The sequence below is a fragment of the Pyrus communis genome, chromosome 16 (genome assembly GCF_041283825.1).
Source record: "Pyrus communis isolate YQ-2024b chromosome 16, ASM4128382v1, whole genome shotgun sequence".
Taxonomy (NCBI): domain Eukaryota; kingdom Viridiplantae; phylum Streptophyta; class Magnoliopsida; order Rosales; family Rosaceae; genus Pyrus; species Pyrus communis.
In genome coordinates, this window is record NC_142580.1 from 6,967,841 (window position 1) to 6,983,350 (window position 15,510).

The 15,510-nt window shown below is 38.3% G+C and overlaps 3 protein-coding genes across 4 annotated transcripts; all 3 read left to right on the forward strand.

The window, feature by feature from the left end:
• Positions 1-140: 140 nt before the first annotated feature.
• On the forward strand, positions 141-1,491 carry LOC137730533 (uncharacterized). The gene is made up of 3 exons (XM_068469523.2): positions 141-470; positions 584-634; positions 746-1,491. The coding sequence occupies exons 1-3, from the start codon at positions 266-268 to the stop codon at positions 1,069-1,071; spliced, it is 582 nt and encodes a 193-aa protein (XP_068325624.2). The 5' UTR covers positions 141-265; the 3' UTR covers positions 1,072-1,491.
• Positions 1,492-2,995: 1,504 nt separating this feature from the next.
• LOC137731921 (mannosyl-oligosaccharide glucosidase GCS1) lies at positions 2,996-6,738 on the forward strand. Its single transcript, XM_068471183.2, has 9 exons — positions 2,996-3,478; positions 3,576-3,661; positions 3,851-4,102; positions 4,201-4,375; positions 4,807-4,893; positions 5,008-5,076; positions 5,214-5,310; positions 5,666-5,748; positions 6,090-6,738. The coding sequence occupies exons 1-9, from the start codon at positions 3,152-3,154 to the stop codon at positions 6,435-6,437; spliced, it is 1,524 nt and encodes a 507-aa protein (XP_068327284.2). The 5' UTR covers positions 2,996-3,151; the 3' UTR covers positions 6,438-6,738.
• A 276-nt stretch (positions 6,739-7,014) lies between these two features.
• LOC137731048 (mannosyl-oligosaccharide glucosidase GCS1) lies at positions 7,015-14,711 on the forward strand. 2 transcript variants are annotated; one of them, XM_068470104.2, is made up of 22 exons: positions 7,015-7,505; positions 7,590-7,663; positions 7,976-8,227; positions 8,519-8,693; positions 9,306-9,392; positions 9,503-9,571; positions 9,688-9,784; positions 10,162-10,244; positions 10,743-10,850; positions 11,275-11,396; positions 11,572-11,679; positions 11,775-11,848; positions 12,132-12,257; positions 12,588-12,655; positions 12,856-13,005; positions 13,080-13,130; positions 13,299-13,355; positions 13,488-13,637; positions 13,730-13,821; positions 13,939-14,048; positions 14,132-14,195; positions 14,293-14,711. In XM_068470104.2, exons 1-22 carry the CDS (start codon positions 7,194-7,196, stop codon positions 14,432-14,434), a joined length of 2,571 nt encoding a protein of 856 aa, XP_068326205.2. In that variant the 5' UTR covers positions 7,015-7,193; the 3' UTR covers positions 14,435-14,711. The 2 variants fall into 2 exon arrangements, 1 of the variants encoding a protein (XP_068326205.2); XR_011068237.2 differs by having other exon boundaries at positions 7,129-7,505; positions 13,730-13,829.
• The last annotated feature ends 799 nt before the right edge of the window (positions 14,712-15,510 follow it).

Consider the following 15,510-nt stretch of genomic DNA (forward strand, 5'->3'; position numbering starts at 1 on the left):
GTCTCGGACGTGCAATTAACGTGGCATGAAAGCTCCCTACACAAGGAACTCAAACTTTAGGAAAGCACTACCTAGCACCTCCCACAATCGATGCCCTACAAGTAAACAAAAGCTTTCATTGATTGGAAAGTGACCGTTGCTCAAATGCTAACGATTTTACACGGTTGGACCCAACGACTGCATAAGCCAATGCTTAGCTTTCAAGACCAATAAACTTGTTCACCAGATTCTAGTTGAGCCAAACAAACCTTGTATCACTTCCTTAATGTACAAAACCAACCATGTAACAAACCCTCCACATCTTCTTGAAGAGATGGGAAATTGTGTTCCAGTTCATAAGACCCAAGACTCTGCTTCAGATCTCAAATGTTCAAGCGATTCCCGGACAGAATGCATCCTGATTGAACGCCCTGTTCGAGAAAACTCCATTGGTACCGCGATCCCCCGCGTGAGCAGTTTTCAAGAACCAAGTATTTCTATACTAACTTGTCCTGCTAAATTCATGGCTATCATGTACTTGTAGCTGGAAAACTTCGATTTTATCGAATTTTACTGTTTTGAGTATATACTTGTTACTTTGTAGGTGGGAAAGAGTTAGAATCTGATCGTGAAGATTTCTTCAGTGTCAATGGTGGTAAGAACTAAGATCAAGTAAAATTCACCAATATTTTTACTTTCACCTCAGAAAATGTTATGTCGAGTTCGACGTTTGTTTTTTATTTTTATTTTTTTTGATTTTATGCAGATCTTACCCCATCTGCAAGCAACACTCCGATCCATGAAATAAAAACTGATTCGAAAAAGCAGCTGATTGAATTGTTCCATGAGAGCGACAGTGATGGATCAGAAGACGAACCTTCCATTTTCGACCTGCCACAAAATTCAGCAAATAAAAGTTTATCGTATGAGTCTGTAGCGGACATAGTTTTCAGAAGTGTGACAATTCCGAAAACGAATTCGAATCCCAGCAGGACAAGAAAAGTTACACAGTTTGCACAATATTGCTGTCTGCCTAAACTGGTGCGGAGCCTAAGCTGTTGTAAGAGGAAGAGACGCTACCGATGCCAATGAGTTCTGCTTCCAAAGATTCAAGAATGTCCAATTACTATTTGAATAGCGGGAAAAGACTTTGTTGTTGTTGTTGTTAGATGCACAGGCGAAGCTATAGAGGGACAGGGAGGGGCGGCCGTCCCTCCCCACGCCAGAAATAAAGCCTAGGAGCGACGGAAATCAAGCCTAGAAGCGAGATTCTGCCCCTCTGCTTACTGCTGCTACTTTGTTGCGGCTCTGTTGCGAGGCTGCGATGATTGTGTGATAGCATATTGGTTGTTTATATTGAGATAGATGTCTTTGCTTTTATTAATAATGAGTCTATTAAGCAATGTTTTCATGACATGAAACTTCGTCGTCAACAATTGTAACTTGTTTGTATTGATAAATTAAGAACGACATTAATATTGTCTACTATATAAAAGGATTTGATTGTCTACATTTTCTTGGGACCATTTACCCTTTGAAAGTTCGCCCCTCCTCCTGACAAATCCTGGCTTCGCCACTGGTTGGATGAATAGTAACTTTGCAAAATTCTATGAATATATATCTTGGTGTTTGGTGAGTTGATAGGTATGTGTTGAGAACATGTTTCAGGAATCTTGTACTGCATAAAGAAGATGAATAATATGATCACTCCTGATCTATGAAGCCCTTAATTTTAGTGAAAATTTTGAGCGTCATCGATCTAAAATGGTGTGAGAGTGTCTCATTCAGCATGTGGCTGAGGGGTACGTCGTGTTTGGGATCAGGTAGAACATCTCCGGTTTTGGATTCATGAAAAGAAAGTGAGATGTGATGTGGTGTGATGTGATCAAGTCCAAATCATGTGAGCTGGCAGTAGCCAAAACATTGTGTCTCTAGCATTATGCCTTTAGATACGTAATAGTTCGGGGTATATCAATGTACATGTGAGCGGATTGAAACAATCCAATACAAGTCAAAGAAGTATGAACCACACAAGGGTATGGTGCGGCTTCTCGATCTAGACGAGAGTAATGTTAGGTAAAACAATTTTGAAAACAAATTTACAAATCATGTGATGTGTAATCAATAGAAATAAATGCGGATCATCATTTTTTTTTTAACAAACGACATTATATACACTAAGGGATAGAGAAGTGAGATAAGTCTCACAGTAGACTAGCAATAATGTGATGTGAAGTGAAACAACATTGTTAAAGAGACTTGACCATAATTTCCGTCGATATTTTCATAAAATTTGCGCATCCATATTTCCACATATGTTGATATTTTAAGGGTTGGTTTGAGATTGTAGTGCTTTTAAAAAAAAAACTTATTAAAAAATTTGGAGCATCAAATGTGTTTTGTAAAAAAAAAAAAGTGGTGATTTTTTAAAAAACTGCTGTCAATGATAGTAGAAAAGCAGAAGTAAGGTCTACCATGCTTCTAAATTTTTTTTAGAAGCACAATAATTAGTGTCCATTTAATGAAATTTTCAAAGGCAAGTATACCCCCACATTTTTTAAGATTACAATCTTTACTCCTACATTATTGTCTTTGACAATTATTTATCAAATTAAATACCAATCCTTCTTAGTCATTCAACATATTCATATTAATTTATATAAAAATTTACCAAACACTCGCACATTGTTTTTTTTTTTGTTAAAAGCACTTTACAATAAAATTTTAATAAGTACTAAACAACTTTATGTTACAACATTTATTATTCTATCACATTAGAAACAATATTTTTTAAAAGAACAACAATGCCAAAGAAGACCTGGCCCAATTAGCTTAAGAAGATGATAATAATAAAATAAAAAGGGGATTGTTATTAGCATTCCAAAAATCTCATTCTACATTTCAAACTTTCCATATTATGAAAGAAAAATACACTTGTGAGGAGTGTAGAATGAGATTTTTAAAGTGCCAATAACACTTCCCAAATCAAATTATAATATAACAGGACACGTGGCTTAGTGACGGTGCGTAAAAATTGGAGCGTAACCTTTTCAAATTCCCATGGTATTTGAGCATTGGTTTCCCGGATACGTACTCGGACTCAATCATACTGACACTGAATTCTTACGCTTATGCAATCAGACTTTTGAGTCTTTGAGTCAAGCAAAGTAAAATGTCAGGAAGTGAAGGAATTGCTCGAAGCAGAGCCAAATCCCACAGAGATCATGCCAAGGACGACGATGACTTCGACGGCGTTGATCTCCGTCAGACACAGCCTCCCAAATTGATGCCACCGTGCAGAGATTCCAGAACCAGAAACCACCACACCTCAGTCGTAACTTCCAACTCCGTCGGTCTCAAACGCACGTTAGGGCTTGGCGTGTTCGCCTTCTTCGTCGCCATGCTTTTGATCCTCGACCTCTTAAACCGTTTTCCAGGTCCTAGGGTTCTTACGCCCTTCACTGCTTCCTCAAAGCTCATGGAAACCCCTCACCCTCAGGTATTGTGCGATTCGAATTTTTATTTTCGATTGTTGCGTGTGTTTATTGAGAGGTCAGGAATTGAGACTGAGATTGCATTTTGGGGTGGTGTGGCAGTTTTTTGAAGGTGATGAGGAGAATACCAAGGAGAGCTTGTATTGGGGAACGTATCGCCCTCGCGTTTATCTCGGAATCCGTGCCAGGTTTGTCTTTGTGGCTGCGATTCGTTGCGTATTTCAGCAGCGAATTTGAGCATATAAGTTTAAGTCGGAAGTAATTGTGTTACTCCAAGCAATAGAACTAGGCTGCTCTGTTAATTTTGACTTTGTGGGTGGCAAATGACTGAATGGTGGTGGTGGTGGTGGGTCATTATAAACTGTTGTCCCTTGCAGGACTCGTCGATCTTTGATTGCCGGATTAATGTGGATTGGTATGAAGGACGGGCAATATTTGTTGCGCCATGTTTGCCAAGATTCTGATGAGCTGAGCATATATAGTTGGAAACATCGTAAAGACCAAAACTTGGGACATCAAGTCATTGTTGACCATGACATGAACTTGGCCACAACTTTCTTCCAATCTAAGGGGGAAGACAGCGGCTATGGAGGAGATTGGGCAGTTCGAGTTGATGTGCAAAGCCGAAAGTAAACAACCACAAGTTACTTTTTTCGGTAACATTTGCTTTAGTCACTCACTATTCATGAATCTTATATTGACACTTTCCATCATGCGTCAATCACAGGCCTAAGGGGAATGAGGAATTTCGGACAAATGCGGATCTTTTTTTTTATTTGGTTGATGAAGATGGAAATGCTCTAGCTTTAGGTGGAGATACATTGGGCGTTCATAAGAATTATTTCCTTGCATCTGGTTTACGTACAGATGTTGGAAGTTGGCAGCTACATTTAAAATCATTGGTAATGTTAGGAAGGAATCGTCATTGTAGTGTTCAAATGTTTTATTTATTTATTTATTTATTGAAAATGTCATATAACGGTGGAAACTAGGAAAATATCTGTTTCCATGAACCACCAAGTATACTTGGTCTACCTCCATGACATAAAAGTGGACTCCCATAGAGTACCATGGTCTCTGTACTAATTACTTTAAGGTTATAGCTAACACTAACGAATAATCTGACCAATTCGTCAGTTTTCTGGACAAAACCAAATGCTCTCTCTCACTGTCCAGTGTTTATGAAAAAAATTTCACCTTGTATCTATCATCTCTATGCCCAATTTCACCGTCAGTTCCGTGCTCCATGTCCTTGATCATTTTTAAGTTGATGTGTGTTGTTAAGGCCTTCAGTACTGATATGTGGCATACTTCCTCTGTGTTTTCTCTCCAGGATGATTTGGAAGTTCATTATTTTGGTCTTAAGATGCCTCGTATTCACAATTTATCTGATCTTCTCCAGGAATATATTGGACCACAGGTATGTGACATTTTCATGCCATTATTTTGTTATATATCTAGGAGGAACTTTCAGCGTAAATATTTATGGTATTACCTACCTTGACCACTTGGAGTTTCACTGCCATGTTTCTAGCTAAGGAAGTTTGGTCGAGTGCAGCTACCTGACATATCCGATGATTCTCCTAATATTCTAATTTTTCAGGTATGAAATCATGGTGGTAAAGCCTGTGGAGTATTGGTTATGTGGGGAAACATCTTAGTTTTCATAGATCATTAGTGAAATCTATTAACTGTACCTTCCCATCTACCTCCTTCTGTGGTTTCCCATTTCTTATGCAGATTTCCGCAAGGATACCATTCAAAACTGATTTTGCATACATATCCGGAACTGATTTGGAAAGTTCAAGAGTAGAACAACGTGTCAGCGGCCTCACAGGTTCCTCTTCCATTTGATCTTGATAACGGAGATAGAAGCACACGGGTTCCAATGAGTCTACGAAAGTATACAAGAGACACTTGTAAATGTGAAAGAGAAAATTATTTCAAACAAATTAAAGAATTTATACTCTTTCCATAAGGGATCTTTAGGACTGAATCAGAAACTGCTGATTCACAATCAGAAATCATTGATAACCTTACCATCAATTTTGGGTTTTTTCGAGTACCACAAATTGCAATCCTACTTTCTGCTTTTCTTGTGTTTGATTTACCCGATTTCATGGAAGTGACTCCCAATTGGGACATCATCCATGGCTTCCTTAACTTATTTTTCCTTTCTCTGTAATATGTAGGTACCTCACTGACCAGTCAACTGATGGCAAAACAAAGAGAATTCAACACAAAATTTGAGAAGAGCTTTAATCTGTCTAACAAGGTATTTCAGAAATCATCTTCGTAGTATAATGCACCTGGTCGAATATATTTTCATTGAAAGTGGGAATATCTACAGTAGTTACGGAATTACTGTTCTATAATCATTTGATATTTTGGATAACATGGTGAAAACGTAAGCTATGTTTGTGCGAGGGACTTTAAAATTCCGAAGGATTGAGGAAGAAATAGACTACAAAGTGGGATTAGAAATGCTATATAATCATTACGAATAGACCTGTCAAAATTATCCATTGGGGTTCTTGATAGATCTCTATCTCGTTAGATTTTTTCATAGTATTCAAAAGCTGTAGAACTAAGTGATGTTTTTATTTATTAACACAGGTAGATCAAGTCACCAAGTTCGATCAGCATGCTCCTCCCAGTTTGGCTAAGCAGGTTATGAGCCAAGCTCGCAGTTTTATCCAGAAAAAATGGGAACAGACCCAAAGATTAGCAAAGGATGCTCAAACTGGGGACACACGCACGGTTGTTCATTCTGCAGCTACCGAATATAAACAGCATCTCTTAAACCAATCTTCAAAGTTGTGGATGGACCACTACCCTAAAGTCCAGAGCGTGACAAAGAAGGCTGCTTCAGCAGCTGCGTACTGGTCCACAAAATACAACCACATGGTAAAGAACTTGACCCTGATGGGTTATAACATATCAAGCTTTGGTTCCGATAGATGAGATGTCCAAAAGCCCCTAAGCAGGATGAGGCACGAAGAAAGGAAATGCAGCTATGCTTGTCGAGCATAAACTCGTTCAGATTGAAATCTTTTCTTTTGCTACTTCTAAGTTCAATCTGTATGGTATAAGTTATTTTAGTATGGGGTTTGTGGGTGAGGACGAAGAATTGTGAATGGTTATAACGAGAGAATCCAGAAATTCTAAGCTTTTCTTGCACAATAAGTATCAACATATGGTTCATCGATTACATTTTATCCTCTCAGATTTGTAGTTAATTGCAATCTTATAAACATTTTCAAAACATTTCAATCTCATACATCTCTTATTATTTTATTTCAATTTCATATATTCATTAGTCAAAACATTAGTTTGAATGTTAAATGATGACGTGGTAAATATATTACTTATATTTTTATTGATATGACAGTCAAATTTTGTCCACGTACGTGAAAAAAACAGATCAGAAATAAAAAAAATTGGGGTACACTCCTCCAATCCTACGACATCAGCTTGACCTTCCAAGCCATCCCGATCTTCCTCGCCTAAAAGGGTTTTGCCACCTTCGTATTTTTAACATGCACATGAAAATTTGTGGACCGAGTTTTCAAAGTCCCTTGGAGTTTCGGCCCCAAATTAGTGGGCCAAGAAGTTGGGCCCATTAATTTCCGTTAGCAACACCCCACAACTTTTCACACTTCTCTCTGAGTCAGTCGAGACTTGAAAGTTGAAACAGATAACGGATAGTGAAAGTCTAAAATGGCCGGAACTGGAAGAAGCTATCGGAGCAGAGTCAGCTCCTCCAGAGACGGCATTGACGGAGACGCTGTTCCTCTCCGCCCAACTCCCAATCTTCGGCCGCAGAGAGGTAGCAGAGGCAGAGGCAGAGGTAGAAATCAAACTTCAATCGGAATTTTCAACCTCGATCTCAAAGTCCTGCTAGGGCTCAGCGCGATCGCCTTCTTCGCCGTCTTGTATTTTATCATCAACCTCATGAACCATGCCGAACAAGCTCAGACGCCGAGGGTCGTCACGCCCTTCCCGGCTCCAAAGCTCATGGACCTCCCTCAGGTATTCGATTTTTCTTCGTTGACTATCAGACTATGTAATGTGTGAATTCTGTGAGTTGATTGTGCATTTTACCGGTTGTGGAAGTTTCAAGGTGAGCACAAGGAGAGCTTGTATTGGGGAACATATCGCCCGAACGTCTATCTCGGAATCCGGGCTAGGTATGCCTTTTGCATTGCCGATCTTAAATTTCTTTTCTTGAATTGTTTGTTTAGAATTCATGTTCATTTAGTTGATATCGTAGGTTGTGTCGGGAATTTTGAGCATAAATTTATGTTTTGGTAGTAAGTTTGTTACTCTTGTCACTAAAACTAGGCACTTGATCAAATTGTTGATCAACATTTGTTTCTTGATGTCCACAATCTTGCACTTTATCGCATTTCACTATGTTGACGGATGCATTGCTTTTTCTTTTATGTATTTTAGACTTTGCGAATGATGTGGTGGTAAAAAATAGCTGTTGCACCTTGCAGGACTCCCCGGTCTTTGATAGCCGGGTTAATGTGGATTGGTATAAAGGATGGGAGGCATTTCATTCGGCATGTTTGCCAAGATTCTGATGATCTGAGTAAATATGGTTGGGCACAACATGATGGGCGCAGTTTTGGACATCAAGTCATTGTTGACCAGGACATGAACTTGGGAACAAGTTTCTTGAAATCCAAGGGTGAAGACAGTGGCTATGGCGGAGATTGGGCAGTTCAAATTGATGTGCAGAACCACAAGTAAATAGCCTGGCTTAATTCTGGAATGTTTGTTTTATTAAATGGACAGGGTATAGGCATAAGTGAGGTGAATTTATGATTGATTGGACGGTGAGAGGATTATACTTACCAGTATGCTGATGTAATGAAGAAAAATGCGTAGAGGGTTTTTTTTTAATTTCTCTGTTGGGCGTTGGGATCCTTCCCAGGCGGGGGCACAGTTGTGGCATTTTTGTTTCTAACAATAGATGGAATTGGCCAGGCATTCTTTATACATGAATCTTCTATTGACTCTTTTCATCATGCTTCCAGATCTAGAGGGAATGAGGAAGCTTCAAGAAGTGCACATCTCTTTTTCTATTTGGCCGATGAAGATGGAAATACTCTAAATTTAGGTGGAGATACCTTGGACATTCATGAGAACCCTCTCCTTGCATCTGGTTCACGGATGGACATTGGAAGTTGGCAGCTACATTTAAAATCACTGGTAATGTTATGAAGAGACTCAGATAAAAAAAGTATATCTTTTATTTTGAAGGACAAAGTCATATGAATTATGATGAGGAAATATATTTCCATGAACGTATTCTTGGTCTACCTCATTAAGATAGGATCCATTGAATGCTGCCAGAGTATCATGCTCTTTGTGGTATTTGTGTTAATAGCTAAAAATGATTAATAATCTGGTTAAATTTGTGGATAAAAATTCATATCCTTTCTTACAGCTGGAGTATTTATGATAAAATTTCACGTCATGTCTCTTGGACAAATCAATGTCGGTTCCGGCCTGGGACAGAGCAAAGATAGGTTCACATGTGCTAGGCTAGAGCCAATGTGAAAATTAGGAACAAATTGGACAAAGTAGGAAAATCTTTAGAACATGAGGGGAAAAAATGAAAAACCCTCTAATAACTTACCCAACAAACCCACCCAGCCCACCCCATCCTAACTTACCCCCAGCATTAGGTCACAGACACCCCAAAGTTATGGCTTGTCCGTCACTGGTTCCACCTAATCTGCGTTGTTACTCATTTTTCAATTGCTGTACATTGTTGAAGGCTCCAATACTGATCCATTACTTCTCTGTGTTTCTTTTCAGGACAATTTGGAAGTTCATTATGCTGGTTTTAAGACGCCTCATATTCACAACTTATCAGATCTTGTTCAGGAGAATCTTGGACTACAAGTATATCAGAGTTTCATGACACATTTTATTATATATCCAGAAATAAAAATCAGCTTTTTAATATCTACAATTCTTACCTTGAATGCCTGGTTTCGCTTCCATGTTTCTAGGTAAGGAAGTTTGGTCGACTGCAGCTACCTGATACATCTGTTGACTCTCCAAATATTCTAGTTTTTCAGGTACATGGTGGTAAAGAGTACTACTTTTTTAGTCTAACTAATCATTGATCATCATTTTTCACTCTTGATTTTTCTTTCTCATCTACCTTGTCCTGTGGTTTCTCATTGTTATGCAGATTTCTGCGAGGGCTCCTTTCAGGACAGATGTTGCATTCATATCTGGAACTCGTTTGGAAAGTTCAAGAGTAGAAGAACGTGTCAGCAGCCTTACAGGTTCGTCTTCCATATAATCATGATAAGTAACAATGATAGAAGCACAAGAGGGTTCCACTGAGTACACAAAAGCATCTAAGAGACTTGAAAATGTGAGAATCATTAAATAAATTGAGCTCTGTGTCAGGCTTCCATTAAGGGGTCATGAGGACTGAATAATTGATGTTTCACAATCATGAACTCAAATGTTGATCCCAATGTTATTCGTCCAAGTCTTAATGCTATTCCTTCAAATTTGGGCTTTGTCAAGAACCAGAAATCAGTATCTTGCTTTCTGCTACTCTTTAATATCTGTGTGTGCATTTCATGATTTCATGATTGACTTCCAAGTTAATGTTTATTGCCCTTAACTTTTAGTTAGTTACTTTATAATCAAGGTACCTCACTGACCAATCAACTGAAGGAGAAACAAAGAGAATTTGACACAAAATTTGAGAAGAGCTTTAATCTGGTTGACAAGGTACTTTGGAAATCAGTTTCCTAGGACAGTGTATGTTGTTACAAACTATTGAACTGTGTCTGCTATTTGAATGTCATGTTGAAAGTGAAATATTAATATGTAATCACACAATTACATGAAACATTGAGTATTGTTCATTGATATACTTGTGATTTTGGTTGACATGGTGAAAAAGAATAAGCCAGTCCATCCTGGTAGCTTAATCTGATGAGCTTGTCCGCCATTTTCAATTTTATGTTGTATCTATAGGAGTGTGGGAGTCTTTACTGTCTTTTGGCCACACAAGGAAAAACCTTTATGGCATTAGTGGGCATGTCTTGCATTTCAGTAGGACAGTTGAGGCTGATGTTCTACATATGCAGTTACAAACACTGACATTAAAAAATTTAACAAAACTGAGATAGTTATGTGCATCATGAGAATTGAAGTTTCACATAATGTGCTTAAATATAATTGTACAACAAAAGGCTTCTAAACTCGTTGTTACTATGCTTTCAGCTTGATTCTGAATCTATTGTTGCTGGTAAGGCCGCTATAGCAAACTTGTTGGGTGGCATTGGCTACTTCTTTGGCCAGTCAAAAATTGCCGTCTCTGGGGATATGTTAGTAAGTTATTGGTTACCTCTATGTGCTACTGGTCTTCCTTTTAAAACTTTTTACTTTTCCTCTGTTTTCACAATTTTGTTTCTTAAAGAAAAATACTTCATTTTCCAGTTTCCCTCTTTATTTCCATAATTTAGGTAAAAAAAGCATCATATGACTAATTGCATGATCACACATGCTAATGGTTCCTGCTTAACTTAGTGTTAGTGAAATCCACCTCTTTTGCTTCCAAATATGAGCTAGTGCTGGAATGAAAAACCATGATGTTTACAATATTTTTAGAATATGATATCAGTGGGTTTTCATCACAGTAACTATTTTCTGACAGAATAGTTAATTGAAAGTGACCAAATTATTTATTATGCCTGGTAATCACATCATTGTGGACATCTGACAAAATCATACAGTTGGCCATTTCCTCTTGCAGCCGGGAAGTCATGATAATTCTATCTTATATTGGCCTGCTGAGCTTTACACAGCTGTTCCAAGTCGACCCTTTTTTCCAAGGGGATTTTTGTGGGATGAAGGTTTTCATCAACTTTTGATCTGGTGAGTTGTGTTTTTCAATATGCATGTTACTCCAATTTACTCAGTTAAGCTGCCGCCTTGTAATTTCCTGAAAAATTATAAAAATATGAAGTTAAGTACCTTATGACAGTGTACTATCTGCCTACTTCCTTGAAAATGGATACTTTTTCATATATGTATCCTTAATGTTGAGCAGGCGTTGGGATACACATATTTCCTTGGACATCATAGGACACTGGTTAGATCTGATGAATATTGATGGATGGATTCCACGTGAGCAAATTTTAGGTGTTGAAGCTCTAAGGTAAGATTCTTGTGACCTTGTCCAAATATGTGTATATGTCAGCTTAGATTTTGTCAGTGTAAGTAGAATGTAAGCTTTTTCTGGTGTACCTGCAGTAAAGTCCCAAGTGATTTTGTTACTCAGCTTCCAACAAATGGAAATCCACCAGCTCTGCTTTTGGCGTTGCGTGGTAACTGAATTTTTTTTCTTTTCCTTCTATTAAACCTTTCTGTCCGTGCAAAATTGGAAATATAGTTTTGTGTGATATTATGCTAAGGAAAGACTATTTTGTTATCCACACCCCCAAAAGTAACTTTAGTTGTTCAAGAAACATTATGTCGTGAGACATATGTTTGAACTTGACTTCCTAGTTTCTTTCCATACCCCTCAAAATGTATATTGTTTACTTGAAGATTTAGGTGGTTCGATGTATAGATTATTTATGATGTGGTCTGAAAGTTTGCTTCTTCCAGACCTAGTTCACGGCTTAAAGAAAAACAAGTTTACTGCTGCTGAAAGTGATGCGATATCTTCATTCGTAGAACGGGCTTTTGTTCGTCTAGAAGCATGGTTTCAATGGTTCAACACTACCCAGTCAGGTATATAAGGGTTTGTCAATCTTAAGTCTCTGCCACGGGTTTTTCTTTATAGGAGGACAAGGGCCATTATGCATGTGTTGGTCTGTTGTTTTACTGAGTGATATATTTACTCAAGGGCACATCTTTGATAAGTTACGATTCTGGGAAATGGAATCAAACACCATGAGTCTGAAATGTGTATATGCATGCACATTTGTGCTTGTGCTTGTATGCGTGTGGTGGAGTGTGTGGCTGTGGCCACGTGTTTGTGTTACAAACTTGCTAAAGTCAACTTTCGTTTTTGACTTTTGAAATCTTTTATTTATTTGGAGTATGATTCGATGAACACAGGGAAGGAAGTGGGCAGCTACTATTGGCATGGGAGAGACAACATAACAAATAGGGAACTCAACCCGAAGGTTCTGTTTTGGAATTTCGGACTCTGTTAAAAACTCGATTTTAAACAAAAAACAGTCTCTGCTTTTGTTTTAACTTTGCAAGAGTGTGGTATTATTTTTGTCATCATATACCTCAGCTGCTCAGATTTGGATCAAATTAAGTAAAACTTCCTGTTTAAAGACACTGCTAATGAACCGAGATTGTATTATGGCATCTTCAGACGCTGACTTCTGGATTGGATGATTATCCACGTGCTTCCCATCCTAGTGAGGATGAGCGTCATGTAGATCTTAGATGCTGGATGCTACTTGCAGCAGATTGCTTGCATTCCATTGCAGAACTGTTTGAGAAGGAAAATAAGTCTGCAAAGGTATGTAAGGGAAACAAATGCATCTGGAGACTACTTGGATTTATCAAATACTTAACAAAGAAAAAATTATGCAGGAATATGGTGCTACAGTTAAGTTACTCTCGGATTTTGAAGTACTGAATCAGGTTAGTTTGTCATTATTGTTTCTATAGTTTATTGTGGCATTTTCACCATGACACATTTGTGTGGGGATTATCATGTCCGACAACCACATCTTCATGGTGAATTACTATTTTAGACTTTCAGTTCATTGTATTTATAGTTATATCTTATATGCTCCTGATGCTGAACAGATGCACTATGATGATGCATATGGAACATATCTTGATTTCGGAAATCATACAGAAAAGGTATGCTACTTGCATGTAGTAAATATAATTCCTTTTTTCTTCTTGGTTGTGAATGTCTACTATTGGATAGCCTTTTTGCTTTTCGGTTACAATAGTTCATGCTAAAATTGGGCATTCGTTTGATCGTACTAGGTTCGTTTAGTTTGGAAAGAAACGATGACAGGACACAATTATGCAACTCGAGAGCTTGTACGGGAGGTATTGGAAAGCCCCAAGCTGAGACTGGTTCCTCACATTGGCCCTGTTAGTCTCTTCCCCTTCATTGGAAGGATTATACCGGCTGTAAGTTTTTTTCATCTGGTAGAATATTTTACCAATTATCTAGTATTATTGTCATGTTACCATTCAGACCGCTCTTTCATGTTTGATCATAGGATTCAAAGATATTGGAAAAACAGCTAGACATTATATCGAATCGGAGTATCTTATGGACAGATTTTGGACTCCGCTCTCTTGCCAAAACAAGGTGATCAAGTATGCAGATATGTTAACCATATTGGTCTCTTGGTTGAGTTAATTTTCTCGGACTACTGAAGACCATGTTAATTCAGGAGCACTAAATCTTTAATCTTTTACGTGACAGTTCCTTGTACATGAAATACAACACAGAGCATGATGCGCCTTACTGGAGGGGTCCAATATGGATGAACATGAATTACATGATTCTTTCATCGCTCTATCATTACTCTCGAGGTACGCAACTTAACACCTCCCCTAATGTAGAACAAAGTTTTGTTTCTTCATGTATAACCGTCTTATTGTTTGAATTGTTGCAGTGGATGGACCGTACAGAGAAAAAGCGAGAACTATCTATGATGAATTAAGAGGCAATTTGATTAGGTATTGTGAGACGTTTTCTACCCTTGTAATGCCCTATTTATTTTTTGTGCTTAACCTGCTATATTCACTGAATTTAAACGCGTTTCCACTGTTGCAGAAACGTGGTGAAAAATTATCACAAAACCGGGTTCTTCTGGGAACAATATGATCAGAGGAACGGCAAGGGAAAAGGCGCACGCGTATTCAACGGCTGGACATCTCTCGTGTTGTTAATCATGGCGGAAGCTTACTCTAGCTAGAGCGCACAGCGTAAGAACAAAAATTGATAGTTGGATTCTGAAATGTACAAGGGGCAAGGCTCCTTTCATAGCGCAACGTCGAAACTGCCAGAATGAGCAAAATGTGGTGTAATCTAACCCGAAGAGAATAGTATACCGATAGCGATCGGGTCTTCAGTCTAACTTCCCTTTCGTTCCTTGAATCGTAGTGTTATTACTAGTACTGATACAGGAGAGCCTCAGAAGCGATTTTGATTGTCAGAAAACACTTTTAGCCGGTTCAGATTTTTCAGCAGCAGTCTCAAACTGTCAAACACTAACATTGATTTATTTGTAGCATGACGAGAGACCAACGAATGTAATTTACTTATTGCTGAATATTAATGGTTGTTTTAAAATGACTGAAAAAGCTTTTTCGGAAAAAAAAATATCTTTGGGTTCCATAAACACGTGAAGTTCTTCTTGCAAAAAGCACCAATTACGTAATTTTTTTTAGAAAGAACTTCAAGTGCTTTTTCAAGATTCACTATATTTTCACCAAAAGTACTTTTAATCATTTTAAAAGCACTTTCAAATGAGTCTTAAGTCAATTAATAACTTGATAACATAATTATAAGAAGAAGAAAAAATCTGTTAAATTTGTAACGGAACATAACAAACAACCTAACAACTCAAACAGAAAACGAAAAACAATAACACGATTGAGAATCGAGATGATAAGAAATTTAGTTGACCGATTGACGTTGGTTATCCCTTGTTCTTGGGCGGATGATGCGGCCATGCGTGCATGTAAGGACCGTAAGGTGGTGGGAACATATCATTCATATTTGCTGCTCTGTGTTTATAGATCATCACCGGCGACGGCAAGTACACGTAATAACCCCGATGTGCCTTGCGTCGTTCGTACTCCATCGCCGTCATGTGTCGCTGTTGCTGTTGGTAACAAGGACACCAAGGCACCATCCTCCCTGATAATGGAGGAGCCATTGGATGACTGCCCATGGGGCCGGCGATATGATTCGGTCGATCGCTTTCCTCCGTTGCTTTGTCGTTGCATGTAAGTTCTCCTCTCGTATCCTTTTTGCCTCCGATCTTTC